The sequence below is a fragment of the Podarcis tiliguerta genome (genome assembly GCF_965153285.1).
Source record: "Podarcis tiliguerta genome assembly, chromosome: 3".
Classification (NCBI taxonomy): Eukaryota; Metazoa; Chordata; class Lepidosauria; order Squamata; family Lacertidae; genus Podarcis; species Podarcis tiliguerta.
In genome coordinates, this window is record NC_139536.1 from 697,301 (window position 1) to 718,599 (window position 21,299).

The window sequence follows — 21,299 nt, forward strand, 5'->3', positions numbered from 1 at the left end:
CTCCTCTGGTTCAATCCTGGGCAGGCCTGGGGACGCGCTCCCTGCCTGCAATTCCTCCCAGGGTCTGACTCGGGATAAAGCGGCTTCCCGGGTCCCTCGGCTGCACAGCAGGATCCTGCCTCCCACGCCCAGGGAGGTGGGCTCTCCTTCCGCCCCCCCCCCCGGTGCCCCAGGAGCTGCCAAGCTGGATGCCGGGTGCCACGGTCATGCTGGAGGCCGGATCCTGGGGTGCCCGCTGGCTCTAGCGACATTACCTGCAGTGCCAATGGGTTTCTTGAGTTTGTTGAAGATCTGATCACCTGGGTTTGGAGAAGGCGCCACCTCCTGGCCTTGCCTCGCCAGTAGCGGGTTGTACTCCTTCCCATCGTAGTTGGCGTCAAAGAATTTCTTGAACCACTGAATGAACTCAAAGTTGTCCTGGAACTTCCCCTTCACCAACCTCTCCACTGAGATGATCTGCAACAAGTCCAGGAGAGAGGGAAGGAGATCATTAAGAGATACCTGGTCACTCGCAGAACCTCAGGGCCAAAAACGTTTGTAGTGATCAGGTGGGATTGCTATGAGGAATTATAAAAAATATGGAGCAAGCCATTTGTGTCAGCAATGAAAGCATTGCGTTGACTGGGCTTGAGCCATTTGGATATGATTTCTGATCAATCCACGCCTCTGCGTCTCTGTCCTATTTCTCTGCCTGACAGGCACATACAAGCATTCTAAACACAGGCCAGTTGCTCACCAGGCATCCTGGGCCATAAAAATAGAAGGCAGCTACTCTGATGTACCTTTCCTTGGTTTTGTTAATCTTAGGGCCAGGAAACAGTTTCACATGAAGGTGATAAAGATACCTACCTTCCTTGCCATCCTTCCCCTTATGTTTACAGCTTGTTTATGACCTCCAGGGTTTTGCTGAATGCATTCCTCTAGTCCTGTTTTATTAACTCTTAGATATGTATGCATGCTCAAAGTAGTCTTTGTAGTTAACAGGATTTCTTCTGATCTGACTTTGTCCCACGTGGGGTTTTTGAAATGCTCAGAGGAAATCTGATTGGTTCTTATGAACACTGTGTAAAAAGTTATTTTGTGAATAAAACGACCTGGGCCGGAGGGTGGGGAGAGAATTATTACTATACGCACTCCTCCCAGAGTCTTGCTGGTCAAGCCTCGTGTGTATTCTATTAATCAGAGTCCAATCCTTCCTTTGCTTTGGGAACGCTACAAACGTTGTTGGTCAAACCCATGGTCTTTATTCATACGGACGAAAATCCCACATGCAAGCCAAGGGTGCCCAGCCTCTGGGAAAGGGAGCCAGGGCTGCCAAGTGGAGCCAAAGGCTTCCCGTAGACCTCTGCCTCCAGCCCTGACACCCAGCTCCAGGGCCAGGCCAGTGGGAGCCCAAGGCAAGCCCCCCCCCCACGCCTCCTCCCTTCCGGAGACCCACCTTGTCCACACCCATTTTCTTGAAGGCAGCCTGCAGCACCTTGAAGTTGTGGATGAACTCGTGCTCCAGCTTGGCCTGGAACTTCACCTTCCTTAGGTGGATGCAGCCTGGAAACAGCATGTCCATGAACTGGCAATAGGCAGCCCCTGCCAAGGGAAAGGGCACAGAAATGGGCTTCTTCCATGCAGTCTCACACCTCTGGACCCCAGCACAGAAGTCAAGGTCCCTGCTTCTCCCTACGCCCCAAACAACTGATGGTTCAAGGCTACCCGCACTGCCAGGGCTGCACCACCCCATCGCCGCCCCTTCTGCCCCCCGCCGCCCAGTACCTGAGCACAGCTGCTCGATCTTAGTGTAGTTGAGCTGCAGGGAGTCGTTGACCCACGCAAGCATGTCATGGCGACTCAGGTTCTCGCTCGTCACAGAAGTGGAATATACATTGACGGCCATGCCCCAACTGCAGGAAGAAGGGAGGGAGGGAGGCGTTATTCGCCAGGGAGCTTACGGGAGGAAAGTGGTTCCAAGCCCTGCCCCAAAGGCGAGGCCTCAGGTGCCCGGGACTGAGCCCAAGACCTCAGCGCACCAAACACGTTCCGCCATGAAGCCTCAGCCCCTGTTGCTCTACAGCAAGGGCGGCAAACTTGGTTGGCCTGGCAGGCCAAATCTCCATCTCCACCCCCTGCAGAAACCACATTTGAAAGTGGCCAGGGACCACCTCCATCCGTCCCCTGATGCCAGGTGATTGCAGAGACGGACCAGGCAGTGGGTTAACCCATGAGAGGGAGGAGAGGGAGGAGGGACCAAGCGGGACTCCACTCCAGCCAGGTCTCTCCCTGCCCCACACCGGATGCCACAAGGAATGTCAGGTGTGATTAGGGGAAAGTATTGGAGCTGTAGCTTCCTGGCAGCAGAGGACAGAACCATGAGACAGGTGTAAAATACTCAAGCAAGAAGGGGGAGGCTTGGTGGGCCAAATCTGGCCCAGAGGCAGGAAGTCCCCCCCGCCCCCGCTTTGCAGAACAAATCACATTGGGGGTTTTGGACAAGCCTGACTAAAGCCCATCCCAAGGCGAAACGGACAGGGTTCACTTCCATTCCACTCAATCGGCAGAAAAAGAAACTAATTCAGGAGCATCAGCACACAGTAGCTGCTGCACCCCACAGCTCCCAGACAGGTGGGAGCGTCTTCCCCACCCCAGCAGGAGACTCCCTGGCCTCCACCCGCACGCAGCCCCTCCCCTCCCCTCTGGTTTATCCAGGGGGCTCCACGGTGGCCCTTCACCCAGGCAAAAGCCAAAGGATTCCCCTGACCAGGACAGAGTCAGACTTCAGTTTTCCCCAGCAGCATCTTTTCAAAGAGGCAGGGAGAAGATGCCCAAAGCTTTGCAGCACTTGAGCACAAAGGCACAAAAGGAGGATGGAGCCCACAAAGGCAGCCGGTGTTGCCACTAAGTCCAGGGGCCCCAGAGCAAGCTGTGCGTGTTAGTCTCGCCCTCGGCCCTTCCAGCGGGAGAGAGGCCTCTCTGCCATTTGCAAAGGAAGCTGGTTCTGCAGGGCAGCAAATGGGAGACGCACTGGCAGGCCCCTGGCAGGCCCCGCTCTTCTGCCTGCAGGCATCCACTGCGCCACCAGGGGGCATCTCACTGGCCATTGCACATGGGGGGGGACAGGCAAGGAGGAGAGGGACGGGCGCAAGTGAGGGGTCACTGGACAAAGCCCCCCTTTCACCTGGACAGGTGTCTGGGCCAGCGCCAGCACCAGCCCCACTGGCCACGCAGTTCAAGGAGGGCTGCCCTGGGAAGGGGGCTGGCAAACTCCCAGGCATGTCATAAAGCCCCACCTCCCGCCTCCTCAGCCAATCAGGAGGCAGGGCTGACACCATCTCCAGGCACACAGGGAATGAGAAAGTAGGCCTCCCCTCATCCCCTCTGGAACCCCAAAGCAGAGAGGGCACAGACAGAGCAGCCAGCCTCCGGTGCCAGGAAGGACAAAGGGCTGGAGCCCCACTCGGTCCCCCTCCAAGCTGGGAGGGCGCCTGGAAGGGGTCACCAAGCCAGGGACTCTGCCCCCAGGATCCCTCCAAGGAGGAAGGAAGGCTGATCTGATGCAAGAGGTGGGGGCACTGCTCAGGACCACCTCCCTCTGCCAGGAAAGGGAACTGCGTTGCAGGAGAAGACTGCCAGGCAGAAAGCTCTCCCATGGACCTCCTGCCTCAGAGGCTGGGCTCAGAGCGCTGCTTGGCTTCAGGGCTGCCTCCCTGAGGGGAGCTGGCAGAGACAATGCCTATGGGGCGGGTGAATGGACTGGGGAGAGCCTCAGAAGAGCTGGGTGGCTGCGGGGTCACCCCAAAGGCTCGCCCAGTCCAGCCTCCCCTTTCCCCCAAGGCACAAGGACAAAAGCCCCTCTCCCACCACAGCCTGTCCAGGGAAGCCCCAGAAGGCTCCAGGGCCGAAATCTGGTGGGTCTGACGCCAACCCTCCGTGCCCCAAGGAAAGCCCCTCTGCTGCCTGAAGCTGCAAGGAGAGCAAATGGGATGCCAAAGGACCACCCCAGGGCACCATCCCCAGAGAAGTCCCACCGGGCTGGAGAGAGGTGGCTTCTTCTGGGCAGAGGGGGCCCCGTGGGTCAGCTCAGCCCAGCTTCTCCTCTGCCAGCCCAACTCCAATGCTTTGGCTCATGGAAGGGGCACCCCTGGGCGGGGCCTCACCCAGGACTGGCACCAACCTGGCCTTTGGCAAGCACCCTCTTCATCAATTTGGTCAATAAGGGGAGGGAAGGGGCATGGCCCGCCTGAAGGTGGTGCTTGGCCAGAGGAATTCTGCTGACCTCAGCCTTGCAAAGCACAGCAGGAAGGGGCTCCCTCACAACCTCCAAACCCCCCCCCCCTTCCAGGGAGTTTCATTTAACAGCTGATAAGCCGATTAAGGGCTGCTGGCTCCTCCCCTCCTAATCCCGCCCCCGAATGAGCGCCCAAGAAAGCAGGCTTGGCATGGCGGAAGAGAGGCCGGCTTGATTCCTGGGGCTGCATCCAGAGGCTCCTTTAATTCTGGGTCCTGATCCACAAATCCCACCCCAGAGTCAGAGGCCGTTAACAGGCAGGTGCCCCCTGGCTTGGGCTTGACCGGTTGAGACGCTGCGTTCCAAGATACAGGACGGAGCCCGATTTCCCAGGGAAGCAGCCTGGGCTCCCTTGCAGCGTCCAACGCCTTCGCCAAGCTTTTTACGCTGCCCAGGTAAATTGGCTTATCCCTTGACCTCCCTGCAGGCCTGCTAAATCTGGGCATCAGGCCTTGGTGCGTGGGGAGCCTCTGACCAAGATGGCACCACGCTGCCTCCAGGAGTGGAAGGAAATCAGACGGAATGCAGAGGAAAACACCTTCGAGTCCAGGTATTTGAAGAAATAAGGGCCCCAGAACAGGGGCCAGAACACTTTTTCAGCAGGGGGCCGGTCCACTGTCCCTCAGACCCTGTGAGGGGCCGGACTATTTTTTGGGGGGGGGGGGTGAACGAATTCCTATGCCCCACAAATAACCCAAAGATGCATTTTAAATAAAAGCACACATTCTACTCATGTAAAAGCACACTGATTCCCGGACTGTCCGTGAGCCGGATTGGAAAGGAAATTGGGCTGGATCCGGCCCCGGGGCCTTAGGTTGCCTACCCATGACCTAGAAGGAACCACCTTGGCTGAATAGATCCCTCCCTCTCCCAGCCCCCCTTGCCTGAACATTCGTTTTACATTTTATTCTATTACACAGTGCTAGTCCTAACTGGAGGGGGGGGGAAAGCAGCGTTCAAAACTCCCCTTGTTCTAGGTGTGTTTTGCAAGAGGGAATTCCATTAATGCGAGCAGTTTCTGAGCTCTGGGCACAGTACTGAGCTTAAGATTTCATATTAAAACTGCCACCGCTGGAAGGAAAGGAGGACCTTTTTCTGCCTCCCCACTGGAGAAGGGACCCTCATAAGAATATTAAGGGGGTGGGCAGGGGAAATATGGCTTTGGTTTTTGCAGTCTTCAGATGAGGACTGGACCATGTGAAAAATGAATATAAGATTTTAGCTGCAGTTCATTCATTTTCAGCTTTGTGTTCTTGTTATTAAAAAGCGCACTTTTGTGGTGCCCATAAGCTAAGTTTAAGGTGCCCTTCGGCTCCTAACTTTCCTGTCTGTTTCTAAACCTGGGCAAAAGTGTTATACAGAACAGACTTCCCAACCTCCTTCCTATTCAAAACCCTCATTCTCTAAGTCCTAGGCAAAAATGGAAAGCAACACCCCCCCCCCCCAAACCAAAAGCAGGCAGAGCAACACACACAAGGCAGACTGGAGGGGCTGCATCACCTGCAACTGCCACAAAGATGATGATGATGATGATGATAATTTTTTATTTATACCCTGCCCTCCCCAGCCAAAGCCGGGCTCAGGGCAGCTAACCAGTAAAATTACAATAAAAACATAATGGGGGGGGGGGACAATTTAAAATACAGGTTGAAATGCAATCTAAAATGCAGCCTCATTTTAAAAGTAGCCCATAGATCAAAACCATAAGGGGAGGGGAACATAAGGGTCAGACTGAGTCCAAACCAAAGGCCAGGCGGAAGAGCTCTGTCTTGCAGGCCCTGTGGAAAGATGTCAAGTTCCGCAGGGCCCTAGTCTCTTGGGACAGAGCATTCCGCCAAGTCGGGGCCAGTACTGAAAAGGCCCTGGCCCTCATTGAGACCAATCTAACCACCTTGCAACTTGGGACCTCCAAAGTCTTGTCATTTGTGGACCTTAAGGTCCTCCATGGGGCATACCAGGAGAGGCGGTCCCGTAGGTACGTGGGTCCTAGGCCGCACAGGGCTTTAAAGGTCAAAACCAGCACCTTCAACCTGACCCTGTACTCCACCGGGAGCCAGTACAGTTGGTAAAGCACTGGATGAATGTGATCCCATGATGGGATCTTCCTGTCATCTCCCAATCAGGGAAAGGACCTATGAAAACCTCCTGCAGGATTTTGTGACCTACCCACCACAAACCCTTTGCCCACCCAGGAGTACCAGTGCCCCCGCTCCCAGGACTGTCCGGTCTAGGCTGATTCCAGAGACCTCAGCACAGCAACATGTAGATGGGAGCTGGGATAGCTCCGTCAGCAGAGCACAAGACGCTTAATCTCATGGTTGTGGGTTCGGATCCCACAAGATTCCAGCACTGCAGGGGGCTGGACTAGATGACCCTCAGGGTCCCTCCCAACTCAACAGTTCTGTGATTCTATGACTTTGTAACAGAAGCCCCAGGCCCACCTTGTGGCTGGCTCTGGCAGGTCCGCCCCTCCGCACCCACCGAAGTCAGGAATTGGGGGGGCAGCTGGGCTGAACAGATCAGATTAAGGGGCTAAATCTGCTTTCACTTTTGCCGGCAAGAGATTGAGTGCTTAATGCACGGCCAACAATGAAAGTCAGGATTAGGAGAGCGGGGGGGGGGGGGGGGGCATCTGTCAGGAACCTCCTGCAGCCGCCCCACTGCTTTGTGTTTAGCTGCCCCAAGGAGCGCCGTCTCCCCAGTGTTTTGGGGTGGAGCGATCCTGGCCTCCTTTCCAGAACTGCCTGCCCCTCTTCCCACAGAGCCCCACGGGGCAGACTCTGCTCCAGCTGAGCCATTTTCTTTGGATCCTGGGACCCGCTCCCTGCTGGCCACAGGGCGGGCGGACAAACTAGGCCACCAGCCAATCAGCTCCCTTGGGCAGCTGCAAGGGATGCCGGCATACATATGGCGGGACTTTGGGTGCCATTTGCCAGATGGGAGGGCTCCTCACCCCCCCCCCGTCACCTGTAGGGGGGATTAGAAAAGCAGATTGTGATGCAGGGCAAGGCAGGGAGAACCTCTGCCCCCCCCCCCAGGACCACTTCTGAGGGGGGCCCTCGCTTGTCCAAGACGCTTCTAGCAGGGCCAGCAAGAGGCAAAAGGAGAGAACTGGACCAAGTGATGTGGGGAGTGATGTGGGGAGACAAGCACTCATGCTCTGCAAAACAGGGAAGCCATTCCACCCACCGACTCGAATAAGTGAGCCAAGCCACATGCTCCCAGCGAAGCATTTAACACATCAACCTGGACCAACCGCTAAGCTGTTTGGCCTGAGGGCGGGAATTAGGATGCAGTAGCCAATCCTCCAGTGGGGAAGCCCGCAAAGGAAATCTCCCAAGGCACCTTGTGACACCCTTTGGTCCCTGACCCCCCTCCCCCCGAAAGCTGCGAAGGGCTGGGGAGGAGAAGCAGAACCACCCCAGAACAAGAGATCTGGAGTATTTGCAAGAGCAGGACTGTTTGGAGGAAAGTGGACACACAAAGCCCCAGTCAGACGGCACCAGGGCTGGCCAAAGACTGATCCAGAGCTGGGAAGACCTTGTCAGGATCCCTGTGATAAAGAACATCTCCCTCTCTCACACCCACAGGAGGAAGGGGGACAGAGCTGGCATCTTCCTTAGAAGAAGCTGGATAGGGAGGGAGGAAGAGGAAGAGGATTGCCACATGCATATTTGGACCTGGTGCTTCTGCCGCAACATCCACCCAGAGCGGGTCTTCCTTCACAGCTGCTGGTGGGTTTCAAGTGGTTTGCCCTTGGATGCAGGCACACCCCCCCCCCCCAGGCCCACGAGGGAAAGGGACTGCAAGTTCCAGCCACGCTTGTGGGGCAGGAAGACGGGAATAATAATAATTTTAAAAAATAATAATAAATTTTTATTTCTACCCCACCCTTCCCGGTTCAAAAACCGGGCTCAGGGTGGCTAACAACAAATTTAAAACAATTATAAAAGCAGCATAAAATACGGTATAGAAACATGAGTAAGAATAAAAATCAAAAGTAAAAAATCATCTACCGTATTTTTCGCTCTATAAGACGCACCAGACCACAAAATGCACCTAGTTTTTGGAGGAGGAAAACAAGAAAAAAACACTTCTGAATCTCAGAAGCCAGAACAGCAAGAGGGATCGCTGCACAGTGAAAGCTGCAATCCCTCTTGCTGTTCTGGCTTCTGGGATAGCTGCGCAGCCTGCATTCGCTCCATAAGACGCACACACATTTCCCCTTACTTTTTAGGAGAGAAAAAGTGAGTCTTATAGAGCAAAAAATACGGTAGATAATCCCAGGGCTAGCTGGCTGAATTGGTCCTACTTGGGCCAGTGAGGAGGCCAGGGGAGAATTGGTTGTGGAGTCTCAGAGTGGGTGATCTTAAGTAATAAATAAATAAAAGTGGGCCTTGCACAAGCTTCTAGTTTCACTGCAATCCAGAAGTCTCGTGTTTTGCCCATGGGTTACACCATGAATTGCTGGTGTAATGGGTCATTAACTTACTGCTCATAGTCACTGTCTCCTGCGTCTCACTGGAGAGAGCATCAGAGTTTCACGCAGGGAAAAGGGCTTGTTATTTATCTCCTTGTGGAACGCCACCACTTCAGAAGATGCTCAGATCAAGGAGGCGCCAGGTGTACAATACAGGAATGAGCGACTTAAGTAGGGCACCAGTCAAGAGAGTCTTGGGGGGGGGGGCAGCAGCAACAGAGGAGATTCCAGGGCAGGGGAAGAAAGCGGGGGGGCATGGCTGCAGCAGCGCAAACTGCTCCCCGGGGGCCATGTCCCAGCCTGCAACCTGCTTATTTCCAGAGAACTCAAAGTATGCAACAAGCAGTTCACTATTTTAGTCCCACAGCCTGGCCAACAGTTGCTGCTCCTTGGGTCAGCTGTGGCGATGGTTTATTACGTACAACATCACCAACGGCTATGGAATCAGAAAGATGCAGGCTGACCCAAGACTTGGGCAGAACAACCCAAATGCACACACATACCAACATGGGGCACAACCCACCAGAAAGTGCATGATGTATTGATCATTAACCACGTAAAAAACAGCACCGCACTCTTCCTCAGCCAACGGTACTCTTCCTGCTGGGCTTGCAAAGAAGAACTTCTCAGAGAATTTGCTCAGTCAGTCTGGCCTGCGCCTTTCGCTCTGCAACCCCTTGACAGCACCCAAAACCCACCACCCAACTGTGCCTCATCACCTTGGAAATACAGAAGGGCATTCTAAATCCATCAAACAGCAATTTCTTGAACCTATCAGCAGTTCTAAGAGATTGCATTTTTTTTAATCCCCCAGAACTGGCTCCCTCCTGGCTACTAGTGAGGGCACAGAGGCACAACTGTGTGCTCAGTTTTGCCTGGGCCCAATATAATAATAATAATTATAGTTGGTGTTTGGTTGTTGTTGTTGTTGTTGATACCCTGCCCATCTGGCTGGGTTTCCCCAGCCACTCTGGGCAGCTTCCAACGAAAGATTAGGTAAAGGTAAAGGGACCCCTGACCATTAGGTCCAGTCGTGGTTGACTCTGGGGTTGTGGCGCTCATCTCGCTTTACTGGCCGAGGGAGCTGGCGTACAGCTTCCGGGTCATGTGGCCAGCAGGACTAAGCTGCTTCTGGAGAAACAGAGCAGCGCACGGAAACACTGTTTACCTTCCCGCTGGAATGGTACCTATTTATCTACTTGCACTTTGATGTGCTTTTGAAGTGCTAGGTTGGCAGGAGCAGGGACTGAGCAACGGGAGCTCACCCAGTCGTGGGGAGTTGGACCACTGACCTTCTGATAGGCAAGTCCTAGGCTACGTGGTTTAACCCACAGCGCCACCCGTGTCCCTAACGAAAGATTAAAAATACATTAAAACATCAGTCATTAAAAACTTCCCTAAACAGAGCTGCCTTCATGATGTCTCTTGCTGGAAAGTGGAACTGAGAGAATGCTGGAAGCCCACGACAGTGGGACGCTCACTACTGAAGACAGGACTGCACCTTCTCAGGTTGCATAAAGCAGCCTTCACCACAGCTGCAGCCGGCAAGGCCATGCCGGCCTGGGGCTGACTGGAGTCGAAAACATCTGGAAGGAACCAGGTTGGCAAAGGCTGGTGCAAAAGTTACCGTATATTCTGCTTCAAATCAATGTGTTTCTACAGTTGCAACATCAGGAATGCGCTCTCATTTAGAGATTACCTCAATTACAAAGGGAATTTTTGGATTTCAATCCATGATTTAGTGTTGTCTTTTCACCTGGTGATTTAAACCATAGAAATTAGCTGGCCCAACCTGCCCAGGAGTGCTGCTGAGGGATGCTTCACCGGGGGGGGGGGGGGTTGCAATGAGCTGCAGGCGGGGGCTGGTGCTTGTTTGTGCTGGGCAGCTGCAGCTTGGATCCCATCCTTGCATTTTCTGGGGTTGGAACTCTGCCTGCAATATTCGCAGCTGGTGGCTGGTGTTCTGCCCGGTCTCTCCCTCCCTCTGCCCATGAGAGGCAAAAGTCCACACAGCTGAAATACCCACTTAACAGGCTCTAATTTTTACTCAGTGAGATCAGAAAAGAAGAGATCACTCCATTCCAAGTGAAATGGAGCAGAGGTAGGGGGCCTTTCCTTGGGGAACAGCAGACACTCCTGGATGACTGTCAGGTGGATGTTACCAAGGTCGCTCGCACTGATCCTGCCCAGGGCAGGAAGGAAGGCCTGTGCTGCCCCCAAACCACCGCGTGGGACTTCTACACTGCAGACCACAGAGTGTTGCATCTGTGAACATTATCAGCGGCCCAAGACACCCCTAGAGGGGCAGCCTCCGTCCCTGCTTGCTTTTGCTCCGGCGGCTGTGCCCCGTTCACACGGAAGCCCTTACCTGGTGGGGGCCAAATGGGCCACACCTGCAGGGCCCAGGAGGCGATGATCCCCCTGCCTAGCCTGCCAGGGAGAGAGGCATTCCATGCACCTTCCTTGCTGTTGCGGCTCAAAAGAATCCCAGCAGCCCCAGGTTCCTTTTCCTCCTCTCCTCCTCCTCCTCCTCCTCCTCCTCCTCCTCCCTCTCGCTGCTCCTGAACTCACAACGGCACCTCCAGAAGCAGGTCTAAATAAGGCAACTAAATCCCAGCAAAGTTTAGACAGTCACCAAATCTCATTTTAAGATGGGATTAGAGCCCCAAAAGGCCCTGGCGAGGGGAACACAGGTCAAGTGAGTGGCAGGCCTGCTAGGACACAGCCCTCGCCAGCCCCCTCCCTCAACCGACCCAACATGCAAGCTGAACTCTGGCTCCACAGGCGGCCTAGGAGGGCACAGAAGCCAGATGAAGGCAAGCTGTGCCAGGGCACATAGAGGCAACTGGGACAGAGCAGGGAGAGAGAAAGGACTGACTGGCGGACCAGTATACCTGAAGGAGCATCTCCACCCCCATCGTTCTGCCCGGACACTGAGGTCCAGCTCTGAGGGCCTTCTGGCGGTTCCCTCCCTGTGAGAAGTGAGGTTACAGGGAACCAGACAGAGGGCCTTCTCAGTGGTGGCGCCCGCCCTGTGGAACACCCTCCCACCAGATGTCAAAGAGAACAACAACTACCAGACTTTTAGAAGACGTCTTAAGGCAGCCCTGTTTAGGGAAGCTTTTAATGTTTGATGTATTACGGTATTTGATGTATTACGGAAGGTTTTGCTTAGCCATGATGCCAGCTCTGGGAGCACTGGCTCTGGGAGACGGCCTAATCTCCCGTTCCAACCTGCGCAGCAGCACTGCACCCGCCTGCCGCCAGCTCAGCAGAGGGGGAGCTCACAAAGGCCCAGTGGTTCCCCCTGGGTGCCCCTCAGCCGAGACCTCCCAGCTGGAAAGTTCCTGGCTTTTCTTTCAGGCCAGTCATCCCATTGTGTGCCTAGTCCTGCTTATTCGAGTCCCAAGGCAGAAGCATTCAGAGGGGGCTTTAGGGAGCCATCTGCATGCAAAGAGCAAATGTGTTCTAACAGGGGAAACCAAGCAGAAGGAGGCAGCGCGCCAAGCGCCCGGGACAGACCCAGCTCCAGCACTGGGCAGGAACAGAAGGAAGGGGAAATGGGGCACAACGGCTCTGGGTCTCAGAGAGGGGCCTCACTGCCACCGCCACAAGGTTTTCTCAGGGGCCTCCTGGCTTGGGGGGTCCAGAGAGACTGCCTTCCATGGACCAGTGGAAGAGGCTGCCATTGCGCCCAGGGAGGAGACCTCTGCGGATCCCCAGAACCACCAGGATCAAACAAGAAGCAATGCTCTGAAGCAGCCAACTGACCGCTTGCCTAGCACTATGATAATACTACCTCTCTGCATAAGGAGGCAGGCAGAGCCCCAACCACCGCACCTTCTGTGCCGTACTTGAAACTGCTATTAGTTTAAGAGTGGAACCCAGCAACGGGACTGGCCCTTCTTCCCAGGCAGATCCCCCCAAAACCCCTCCCCACACCCACCCACGAAGTTCTCCAACTCCCCAGAGCAGACTGGGGTGGGCAGGCAGAGTGGCAGGAGGGAGGAGATGAAAGGAAACCGGCTTCTGCTCGTGTCCAGACATGGATGGATGGAGTCCTGGACGGGCACCTGAAGCTCACAGCGCACACTCCACTCCTGTCTGCTGGGCATGGGAGCACAGCTCCTTGCTCCTCCTCAAGGCTACCAAACACAGACATACGCAAACCAAGACAAAAACAGGCACATTGCCAGGGTGGGTTTGATTTAAATCAAATCGATTTAAATCACAATTTAAGTCACTAGTCAGTAAGATTTGGTTTAAATCAATTTTTTTTACAGAAAGACTAATTCTTGCTGGTATAATCTTAATATTTACAACCAGATGAAAGTTTCATTTTTAGAATAATAAATTTTCAGAGTAGTTTCTAAAATAAGAACATTATAGCGTATATATCTATGTTTGTTAGCTGATGTGGTTAAACAATTTAATTTTACCCACCCTGCACATTGCTGCGCCCAGACAAGGCAATGCACACTGTCCTGACCTCCTCAAGGGTCCCTGGAGGTGCTGGGCCTCGCTTGGACACAGCTCTCCGACTAGCTGGAGTCTGAAACCCCTGAGCTTCCTTCCAGAGACCCACAACCTGCTCATGTGAAGGGCTCCAAGAACACTGCAAGCTGCCCTTTGACCAGGTCAACCCGTTGGTCCACCTAGAACAGGGCTGCCTATGCTGACTGGCAGGCTCTCTCCATGGAACATTCCCAATCCTGCCTAGAGATACCAAGGATTGACCTGGGCATTTCTGCTTGCAGAGCAGATGCTCTCCCACTGCTCAACAAGATGGCCTTGGCTGGGGAGGCCACAAGCTCCTTTGCTTGTCCGCAGACGGAACAAGACTTGTGCATCAAGCCAGAGAATTCCTAGCCTCCCCGTCCTGAAGATGCACTGTGGATTAAATGCAAATGCACTAACAGAAACACAGTCAGGTTGCTTTAGGTAGCCCCCCCAGATAAAGGGGCCAGATAAAGAGAATTCAGCCAGCTCCCAGAAGGTGTTCAGGGTCTGGTTTGGGTGGGTCTGCAGGAGCCAGGAATGCGCCAGCTGCAGCGCCAGCCATTACTCCCTGCACTGCTAGGATGTGCGGACTCCCACGGGTGAGAACAGGAAATGTCTTTATTTGGATTATTCTTTAAATCTGCCTTCTACCTTTCTGCCAAATGGTGCTTACAGGAGGAGTGCGATGGGACAGAAAGGGTGTGGTGGTCTCTGGAGGGTGCTGGGATCCCGATTTGCCAGCCAGTGCCAGGTCTTGGAAACCATTTCCCCAAAACCTGAAGAAGGCCGTGCAGATGCGGGCCTCCCCAGAAGCCGTGACGTGCAGAAGATGCGGCCAGAGAATGTGGGCCTCTCTGAAGCGATGGCTCAGCTCTAGCTGTAGACACAGGCATTCACTCTAACACAGGCAAGGAGGCACTAGACTCCGAGCCAACCAAGAAAAATATTTCACATCCCTTGGCAGAGCATCACATTTCTAAGCCCCGGGGATTTCCCCCAGAGCTTCACTCTGATACTGCAAAGGCAAACGAAGGAACTGAAACCAGATTGCAGGTTTAGCCCGACCCAGAACAGCAAGCCAGGCAGGGAAGCACAAGCGCAAAACAAGCCCCGCTCCTAAGAGCTCCGATGTGGGACGGTCCCTGCATGTATGGAAAACTGAACAGTCTGGAACAAAAGTCCCACCCGATGTCAACACAGGCTCCAGAATTATGGACAAAATACTCTCTATTCACTTTCTCCATGCCATGCATAATCTGACAGACCTCTATTATGTCCCGCCCCCACCTCCCCCCCCCCAACTAAAAATTCCCAAGCATTGCAAGCTCTCCTCACAGGGGATTTGATCGAACCCCTCGAACAGTTCGATAGCCCTTCCCTGCACCTTTATCAGCTCTACAATATCTTTTTCGAAGTGTTGCAGCATTTCAAGAGTGGTCGCACTACAGATTTCACAGAATCATAGAGTTGGAAGGGATCCTGAGGATCATCTAGCCCCACCCCCTGCAATGCAGGAATGGGCAGCAACTGTCCCTTGTACAAAGGAAGGTTCCGCCTCAATCTAGAGGCAACAGGGAACAGTGTTCGCAGCTCCCCTTGTTCTAGGCGCATTTTGCAACAGGGAATGTCATTAGCACGAGCAGTTTCTGAGCTCTGGGCACAGTCCTGTGCCTCAGATTTCAGATGAAAACTGCAGAGTGGAGGGAAAGGAGGACCTTTTTCTGCCTCCCCACTTCCAGCTACTCTCTGAAGATTTAAGAATATTTGGGCAGGGGAAGGACTAGACCATGTGAAAAATGAACCTAAGATTTTAGCTGCAGTTCATTCATTTTCAGCTTTGAATTCTTGTTATAAAAAAAGCATGCCCAGACTGTCCACTGCTGTGCCCACAACCTAGGCTTAAGCTGCCCTTTAGCTCCCAGCTTCCATATCTCAGGGTCTAAACTAACTGTGAACTCTGCAGCGCTGCTCACTCCAGAGCCTCTCTTCTGCTATGAGCCAGACCTCTGGCTCTTGGTGAGAAAAGTCCCCAAACTCTGCAGAAACACTACCCTGCGCCATCCCCTCCTTGCCAACAGCATCCCATCTGGAGCATCAACATGGATGCCTCTCTCCACCAGCCTTCATGTGATACCCTTCGGAGGAAGCATATGGCCAGGGAGCACTTTGTTATGCCTATGTAGTAAAGCCCGCTGTCACGAGATTGTGCCAAGTTCACGTGGTGATGGCAGGGCCTGGCACACCCAGATAACACCAAGGGAGAGGAGGAGGAGGAGCTGAGAAAGGCCCAAAAACAAAGCCCCGCAGCAGCGCCTCAGGGATTTCAGAAGGACGTGTGCTGGGGGGGCTTGCCCCAACCAAAGACTTCACTCACAGCAGAGCGACCAGGAAGGCAGACAACCATGTCTGCTTCCTGACTCCAGAGAACTCTTTCGTTAATGTTTTGGACTGCTGGGAATTCATGAAAGTAAAAACACCACTCGCACCCACACTTCAGAAAGATTGCAGCGGGGGGGGGCAGTCAAACCCAGATTCCCTTCCCATACTCTGACGAAATGCCCACCCTGATGGCCACAGACAGGGCTGTGGGGAAGGGGCACACAAAGACCAAATAGGAGGCTATATAAAGAACTATCGCTGGAGTAACCATGGAGAGCAGGCATTCCACCCAAGCCACACAGCTGTCTTTGGGGCCTCTGAGCCAGAGCGCAGAGCTCCAAGGTAAGCAACAACTGTGGGCATTTCTCGGCTTGCGTATATCCTCCCTTCAGGGAGCGCAAGCGACACCCACCCTCCCAACACCCACAGACTTTGGCATCTGCATTTCTCTGCCACCCAGAGCCCCACGTGGAAGCACTGCTGAAGATCAGCACCAGAGACGTGGACTGTAGCGATGGTGCCTCCTGCCACAAACAGAGGAAGAGCAAACAAGGGGAGTGGTGGGCGGACCCCGTGTGCAAGCAAGTGGCAAGCCCTCTTCAAATAAAGCAGAATTAAACAAGGCCGCTGCTGCTGCAGCAGGCGGGCGTCTCCACTACAAGGCAAAACAATCCCTGCTCTTGCCAAAGTGCCATTAGAAGCCACACTCGCCACCTTTTCACTCTCTATAATCCCGGCAATTAAAAAAGGGTCCCTACCTGGCCGATAACTCAGAAATATGCGCAGGCAAGGCCAGCAGACCTCCTGGAGCAGAAGTCAGCTGTGGCAGTTGAGTATCGGAAGGCCCTGAGCAGGAAGACTCCCTTTACACGAGTGGAGGTGGGGGTCAGCTTTCCATCAGCACCAGGACAGGCCCACCACACCCCCTGCAGCTCAGACTGCCTCTCCTCCACCCCAAACTCATCCTTTTGGCTTTTCTGAGCCTGCACCTCTTTCTCCAGACCCTTTGCAGCTGCCTGTCCCAAATTAAGTTTCATGCACACAGAGCCACCACAACCCCACCTGCCAAGGCTCCGGAAAATCCTCGGATCACCGTGGCTGACGTGGCTCCCAGGCAAGAGAAGCCAGGAGGTCTTCCCTGCAATCCCCAGATATACCCATTTAGCAGCCCTTTTGTGTGTGGGGAGGGGGGCAAGAATGGTGATAACTAGTTGGGGGGGCCAGCTCCAGATTTCAAGGGTGGCTGGGCAAGAGGTTGTTGCAGGGCCAGGCTGTGCTGACACAGCTCCAGCAACAGAGGGCCTGACCCACTTATGCAAGCAACACCTCTGCCCCAGGCCTGGGCACAGTGAGCAGCAGTGACACAGCATGCCAACGGCAGTGGCGGCGGCAGCACCACCCCCAGTCGGGCCGCTCACCCAGCTCCCCTCTCAGCTCACTCACTTAACCAGAGCCTTCTGACTCCCAGCCCATAATAAAGCAGTAGGCCCGGGGGGGGGGGTCTCTGCCCATCCCTTTCAGATATGCTGAGTTATTTCAAGTATTTAAAAGCATTTTTGAACGAAGAGAGGGATATGAGGACCAGAGGCAAGGATCTGCAGAAGCAGCTGTCTGGGAAGCTTATGGAATTTCTCCCCTTGGAAATTTTCAAGGCCTCCACCAGCAGCTGTTTGTCAGATCTGCAAAAATCCCAGGCTGCCCAGAAATCTGAAGTTTAGCTTCAGAAATCTATGCAAGGAGGGAGACCACAAATCTCACACTCCCCCACAAAGAAGGAGGCTGGAGTCAAGAGCAGCAGCCACGGTTCCCGTCTCCTCCCTCCAGCTCCTCCGGCATCCCCTTGGAATCTTCTCTCTCGGCCAATCCTCTCCAGAAGCCCCTGCTCTGCTGAGTCTCTTTTTTCTCTCAAGATGTTGGCAAGGTCAGTGTGAATGCAGAACATGCTTTTTTTTTTTTTTTTGCATCTGTAGCAACAACCCCCCCCCCCCCTCAATTTCCTTGTTACCTGCTATTAGGCTACACTGGGCTAAGTCAAGAGGAAGGGGCACAACACTCGACCCATCGGAAGAGCAGCCGGTCATCTCTGCACATTCCCAGCCACCCTGAATGATGCGCCTGCTGAGTGAACCTGCATCAGCAGAGAGGCAGCCAGACTCCTTGAGAGAAACGCCGTCTCAGGCACAAGCAGCAGATATTCTGTCTGGCAGGTTCATAAATATGAGCATCATCCAGGCACAAAAGCCATCAAGGTGAAGTTTGAGGCTGGCTGGGCAGAGCAGCTTTCCGGCAAGGGAAGAGTTTCCTCCAAGACCTGGGAGAGCAGGTGAGGCTCCCTTTCTCTCATGGGAGCACAAGAAGAGGCAGCTGGAAGGGCCAACGGGGGCCGTCCAGGCCAGCAGCCTCTTCTCACAGCAGCAAAACACTTCGGCACAACGGAGGCCGTTGCTTGCACCAAGTCAAGGGACAGACGGGAACCAGGAAAGCTAAGGAAGGAGGCTCCACAAAGAGGGCTCTCACATCACTCCAAACGCAGCATTTCAGCAACTGCCTGTTCACACGTTCAGTTGGGGCAGTCTACACTTCTCAGACATGGACATTTGTATGGCATTTTGACACTCCATAATGCCGTTCAAATGGCAGCTGCAAGGTGGCTCAAAACCCCACAGGGCCTCCCTCTTCTCTGACACCAGAGCGCCACAGAAACAACTCCAGGGTTGGTGCCTTCCACACTTTGCTGACTCCAGCTCCCTTCATCTCTGGCCACAGGCCACACTGGCTGGGTTTAGACGGGGGTCGCTGGACAAAGTATGTGAAGGGCCCTAGGGCTGGGTGGGGCGTGCAAGGACTCCACCGGGTGCTCCCTGTGGAAGGAAGCACCTGGATCATGGCACAAGAGGAGCAGACGCCAGAAAAAAGGGCAAGGATGAGCCTACGACGCTTGAGGAGAGAATGCCAACAGCACAACTGCTGACAGCCAGACGGGAGGGGAGAGCAATGGGGTCAGGAGGGGAGGGAGCATTTGCTGGCTGACCCAAAGGGCTTTGATAGTCCAGCGCAGCCACACCTTGCCTTGCCCTCTGCCACAGGGGCAGAGCATTCAAAGGAGGCCTGCTGGGCCCCAAGGCAGGGCTCATTCGTAAGCAGCAGCAGCAGACTGGTCTGAGGAGCCTCACCAGCTGAAAAAAGAACGCAGCAACACTGCCAGGCTGCCCAGCACCCTGCCGGCCACCGCAAAGGGGCAAGCAGAAGATGATGCCCACAAGCAGCTCAGAGCAAAAATGGTCCTCCAGCCACACCCTCTCCAGCTATGCCAGGGATTCCCACAGAGTGTGCGGAGGCCTCTCTGCTGGCATCCCATCAGTCAACGGAGCAGCAGTGATGGGCAAGGATGTTTTGCAGAGAGCAAACCAGCTGCTGTGGGGACCAGGATCTGTCCACTTACTTAAGCACCAGCTGACAGGATCACGGGGAATATTCTGGTATGCTCCAGTCCCGGGATGAAAGCGTCCCATTAAAAGATTGCAGCTCCTTTTTTTTGCACTTTGCCAACTCTTAAGAGCCTTTCGGCAAATGCCCACCACCACTTTTTGCCCTAAGAGAGAGCAGGATGCGGGCAGGGGGCGCGTGTGGAGCTGGCTTGTGTTAGAGGCCGAGAGCTGGAGTGGGCATCTGGACGGGAGAGAGCAGAACCTGCTTTTCGGGTCGGATCCTGCTTGCCGGTTTCCCCCCCAGCAACTCCTGGGCCCCCGCCAGAGCTCGATGCTGGCCGGGAGGCGTCCTGGGCCGGGTCCTTCTTGCGTTCTCCCCGCAGGAACACCTTCCCTGGAGCCCAGCAGCCCCATCGGGGCTTCGGGGGCGCAGCGGGGGCGCCTCCTTCCTCCCTGCTGGGAGACTCCGGCGGAGGAGGAAAAGGGGGCGCCTTCTCCCCCCCCCCCCGTCGAGGCAGGAGCCATTTTGCGGCAGCGGCGGCACGCGCGCTCACACGTGTCCCCGGGCGAGAGACCCGGAGCGAAGGACGAGCCCGAGAGACGCGCCGGCCCAACGACGCCCCCCCCAGGAGGCCCACGGGGGGAGGGAGGGAGGGGGCGAGGATACGGGGGGGGTCCCCATCCCTGACCCCCCCCCCCCGACGGGACCCCCGCCTGCTCCCGGGATGGGGCGACGAGGGCGGCCAAGACGCGAGACAGGGACAGAGGGGGTACCTAGGCGGGGGGGGGGTCGCCCCCAGAGGAGCCCCAGAGCCCCCCCCCGTCGGACTGGCGAGTCACGGCGGCCCGCGACGCGCAGACCAGGCCCCCCGGGGTGAGGGGACCCCTTTCTCGCGGCCCCCCATTTTGCGAGGGGAGGGGGGCCCTCCGCCCCGGTCCTCCCCCCCCCCGCGGCCCCGGCCCCCACTCACGGCGGTGCCGGCAAGGGCGGCTGGCTGGCTCCGTCCTCCTCCTCGGCCGCCTCCTCCTCCTCCTCACGGACCGGGCCGGCTCTGCGCGGGGGGGGGGGCCGGGAGGAGGGTCTTGCCGCGCATGCGCCGCCCCCCGCAGGCCACCTGGCTCCGCCCTCCGCGCTGCCATGGCAACGCCAGCCGGAGGGCGGGGCGAGAGAGAGAGACGCGTCTCCGCCAGCCCCGCCCACGCGCCCCTCTGCGCACGCGCCCCAGCATCCCGGGGTCTCCGGGGGAGAAAGCGGCCGGGCGCGGAAGAGGCTCCCCGAGCAGGGGCCGAGGCGGGAGAGCCAGTCATCGGCAAGGAGGAGGAAGGCACGACGAGGGGGCAGGATCGGGACCCGCCCGGCTCGGCAGGGGCTCCTCCTCCGACAGGGGCCGGCCAGGGGTTAAACTGTGGAACTCCCGCCCACAGGATCTTGGGCGCTGCTTTCCAAACGGCAATTCTTCTCTCGGTTGCCTCGCACCAGAGGCTGCTTTGCATTCCCCCACAAGCCCTTGGGAGGGAGGGACTGGGGGTCTCCTGGGCTGAGCGTGAAGCCAGAGGGGGGGTCCCCGCTAGGAGGCCCAGCTAGGCCGGCCCTGGCCTTGGCCCACATTGGCAGCCTAGCGATGCAGTGGCTGCCTCTGCTATTCAGGGAGCAGGACAGCAGCCAGCAAGACCCACAAGGAGACCCAGCAGCCCCGCGGCCTCCCTCTTGCCACCAAGAGACCTGCCCTTCCCCAAGCCAGGTTCCAGCAGGAGTGCCTTGCAGGGGGTTGGACCAGACGACCCTCACGCGTGTGCCCCCCCCCCCCCACTCTACAAGTCTAGGCTGCCTGATTCTGCCTTGATCTTTGGGATTGGTGCTACATTCGTCCTGCAAGGAAAGGCTGACGAGTCGAGCGCTGACTTTGCCTCCAAAACCTGACCCCCCAAGGGCCTTTAGGGATGCCAGCAAAGCAGCAGCGCATGACCCAAGAGGGCATGTGCAAGAGGCAGCTGGCATGCCCAGGGTGGCTGGTTGCAGGGCAGGAGGTCTGCATGTGGCTTCTCAGCTGGAGGAGGCCTGAGCGTGTCGCGTGACGGCTCTTAAAAAGCCTTTTCCTCAAAGCACGTAAACTCAAAGGAGCAAGTCAGACGTGGTATAAATCCATCTCATCCTTCAAGGTGTGCAAAGACCTTCTACAAGCCAGAGCAGGCCAGGCAGGTGAGAGCTCCAGCTCCAGGGCATAAAAGACGGAGA

General features: G+C 55.7%; 2 protein-coding genes across 7 annotated transcripts in view; one reads left to right on the forward strand and one right to left on the reverse strand.

Annotated features, from left to right (window-relative positions):
* OST4 (oligosaccharyltransferase complex subunit 4, non-catalytic) overlaps positions 1-21,299 on the forward strand; it is a 247,664-nt gene that overhangs the window by 47,542 nt on the left and 178,823 nt on the right. The gene's annotated exons all lie outside the window — the stretch shown is intronic.
* Positions 1-21,299, reverse strand: part of MAPRE3 (microtubule associated protein RP/EB family member 3) — a 29,096-nt gene that overhangs the window by 5,511 nt on the left and 2,286 nt on the right. Inside the window, exons 1-4 of one of the 6 annotated variants that reach the window (XM_083432781.1) lie at positions 20,035-20,162; positions 1,768-1,895; positions 1,439-1,584; positions 300-456 (exon numbers count right to left, since the gene is read on the reverse strand). In XM_083432781.1, the coding sequence (XP_083288907.1) occupies positions 300-456; positions 1,439-1,584; positions 1,768-1,888 (424 nt within the window). In that variant the 5' untranslated portion in view covers positions 1,889-1,895; positions 20,035-20,162. Of the gene's footprint in view, positions 1-254; positions 457-1,438; positions 1,585-1,767; positions 1,896-3,166; positions 3,247-20,034; positions 20,163-21,299 lie in introns of those variants that run through there. The other 5 variants (XM_083432782.1, XM_083432780.1, XM_083432783.1 and 2 more) reach the window with 5 other exon arrangements.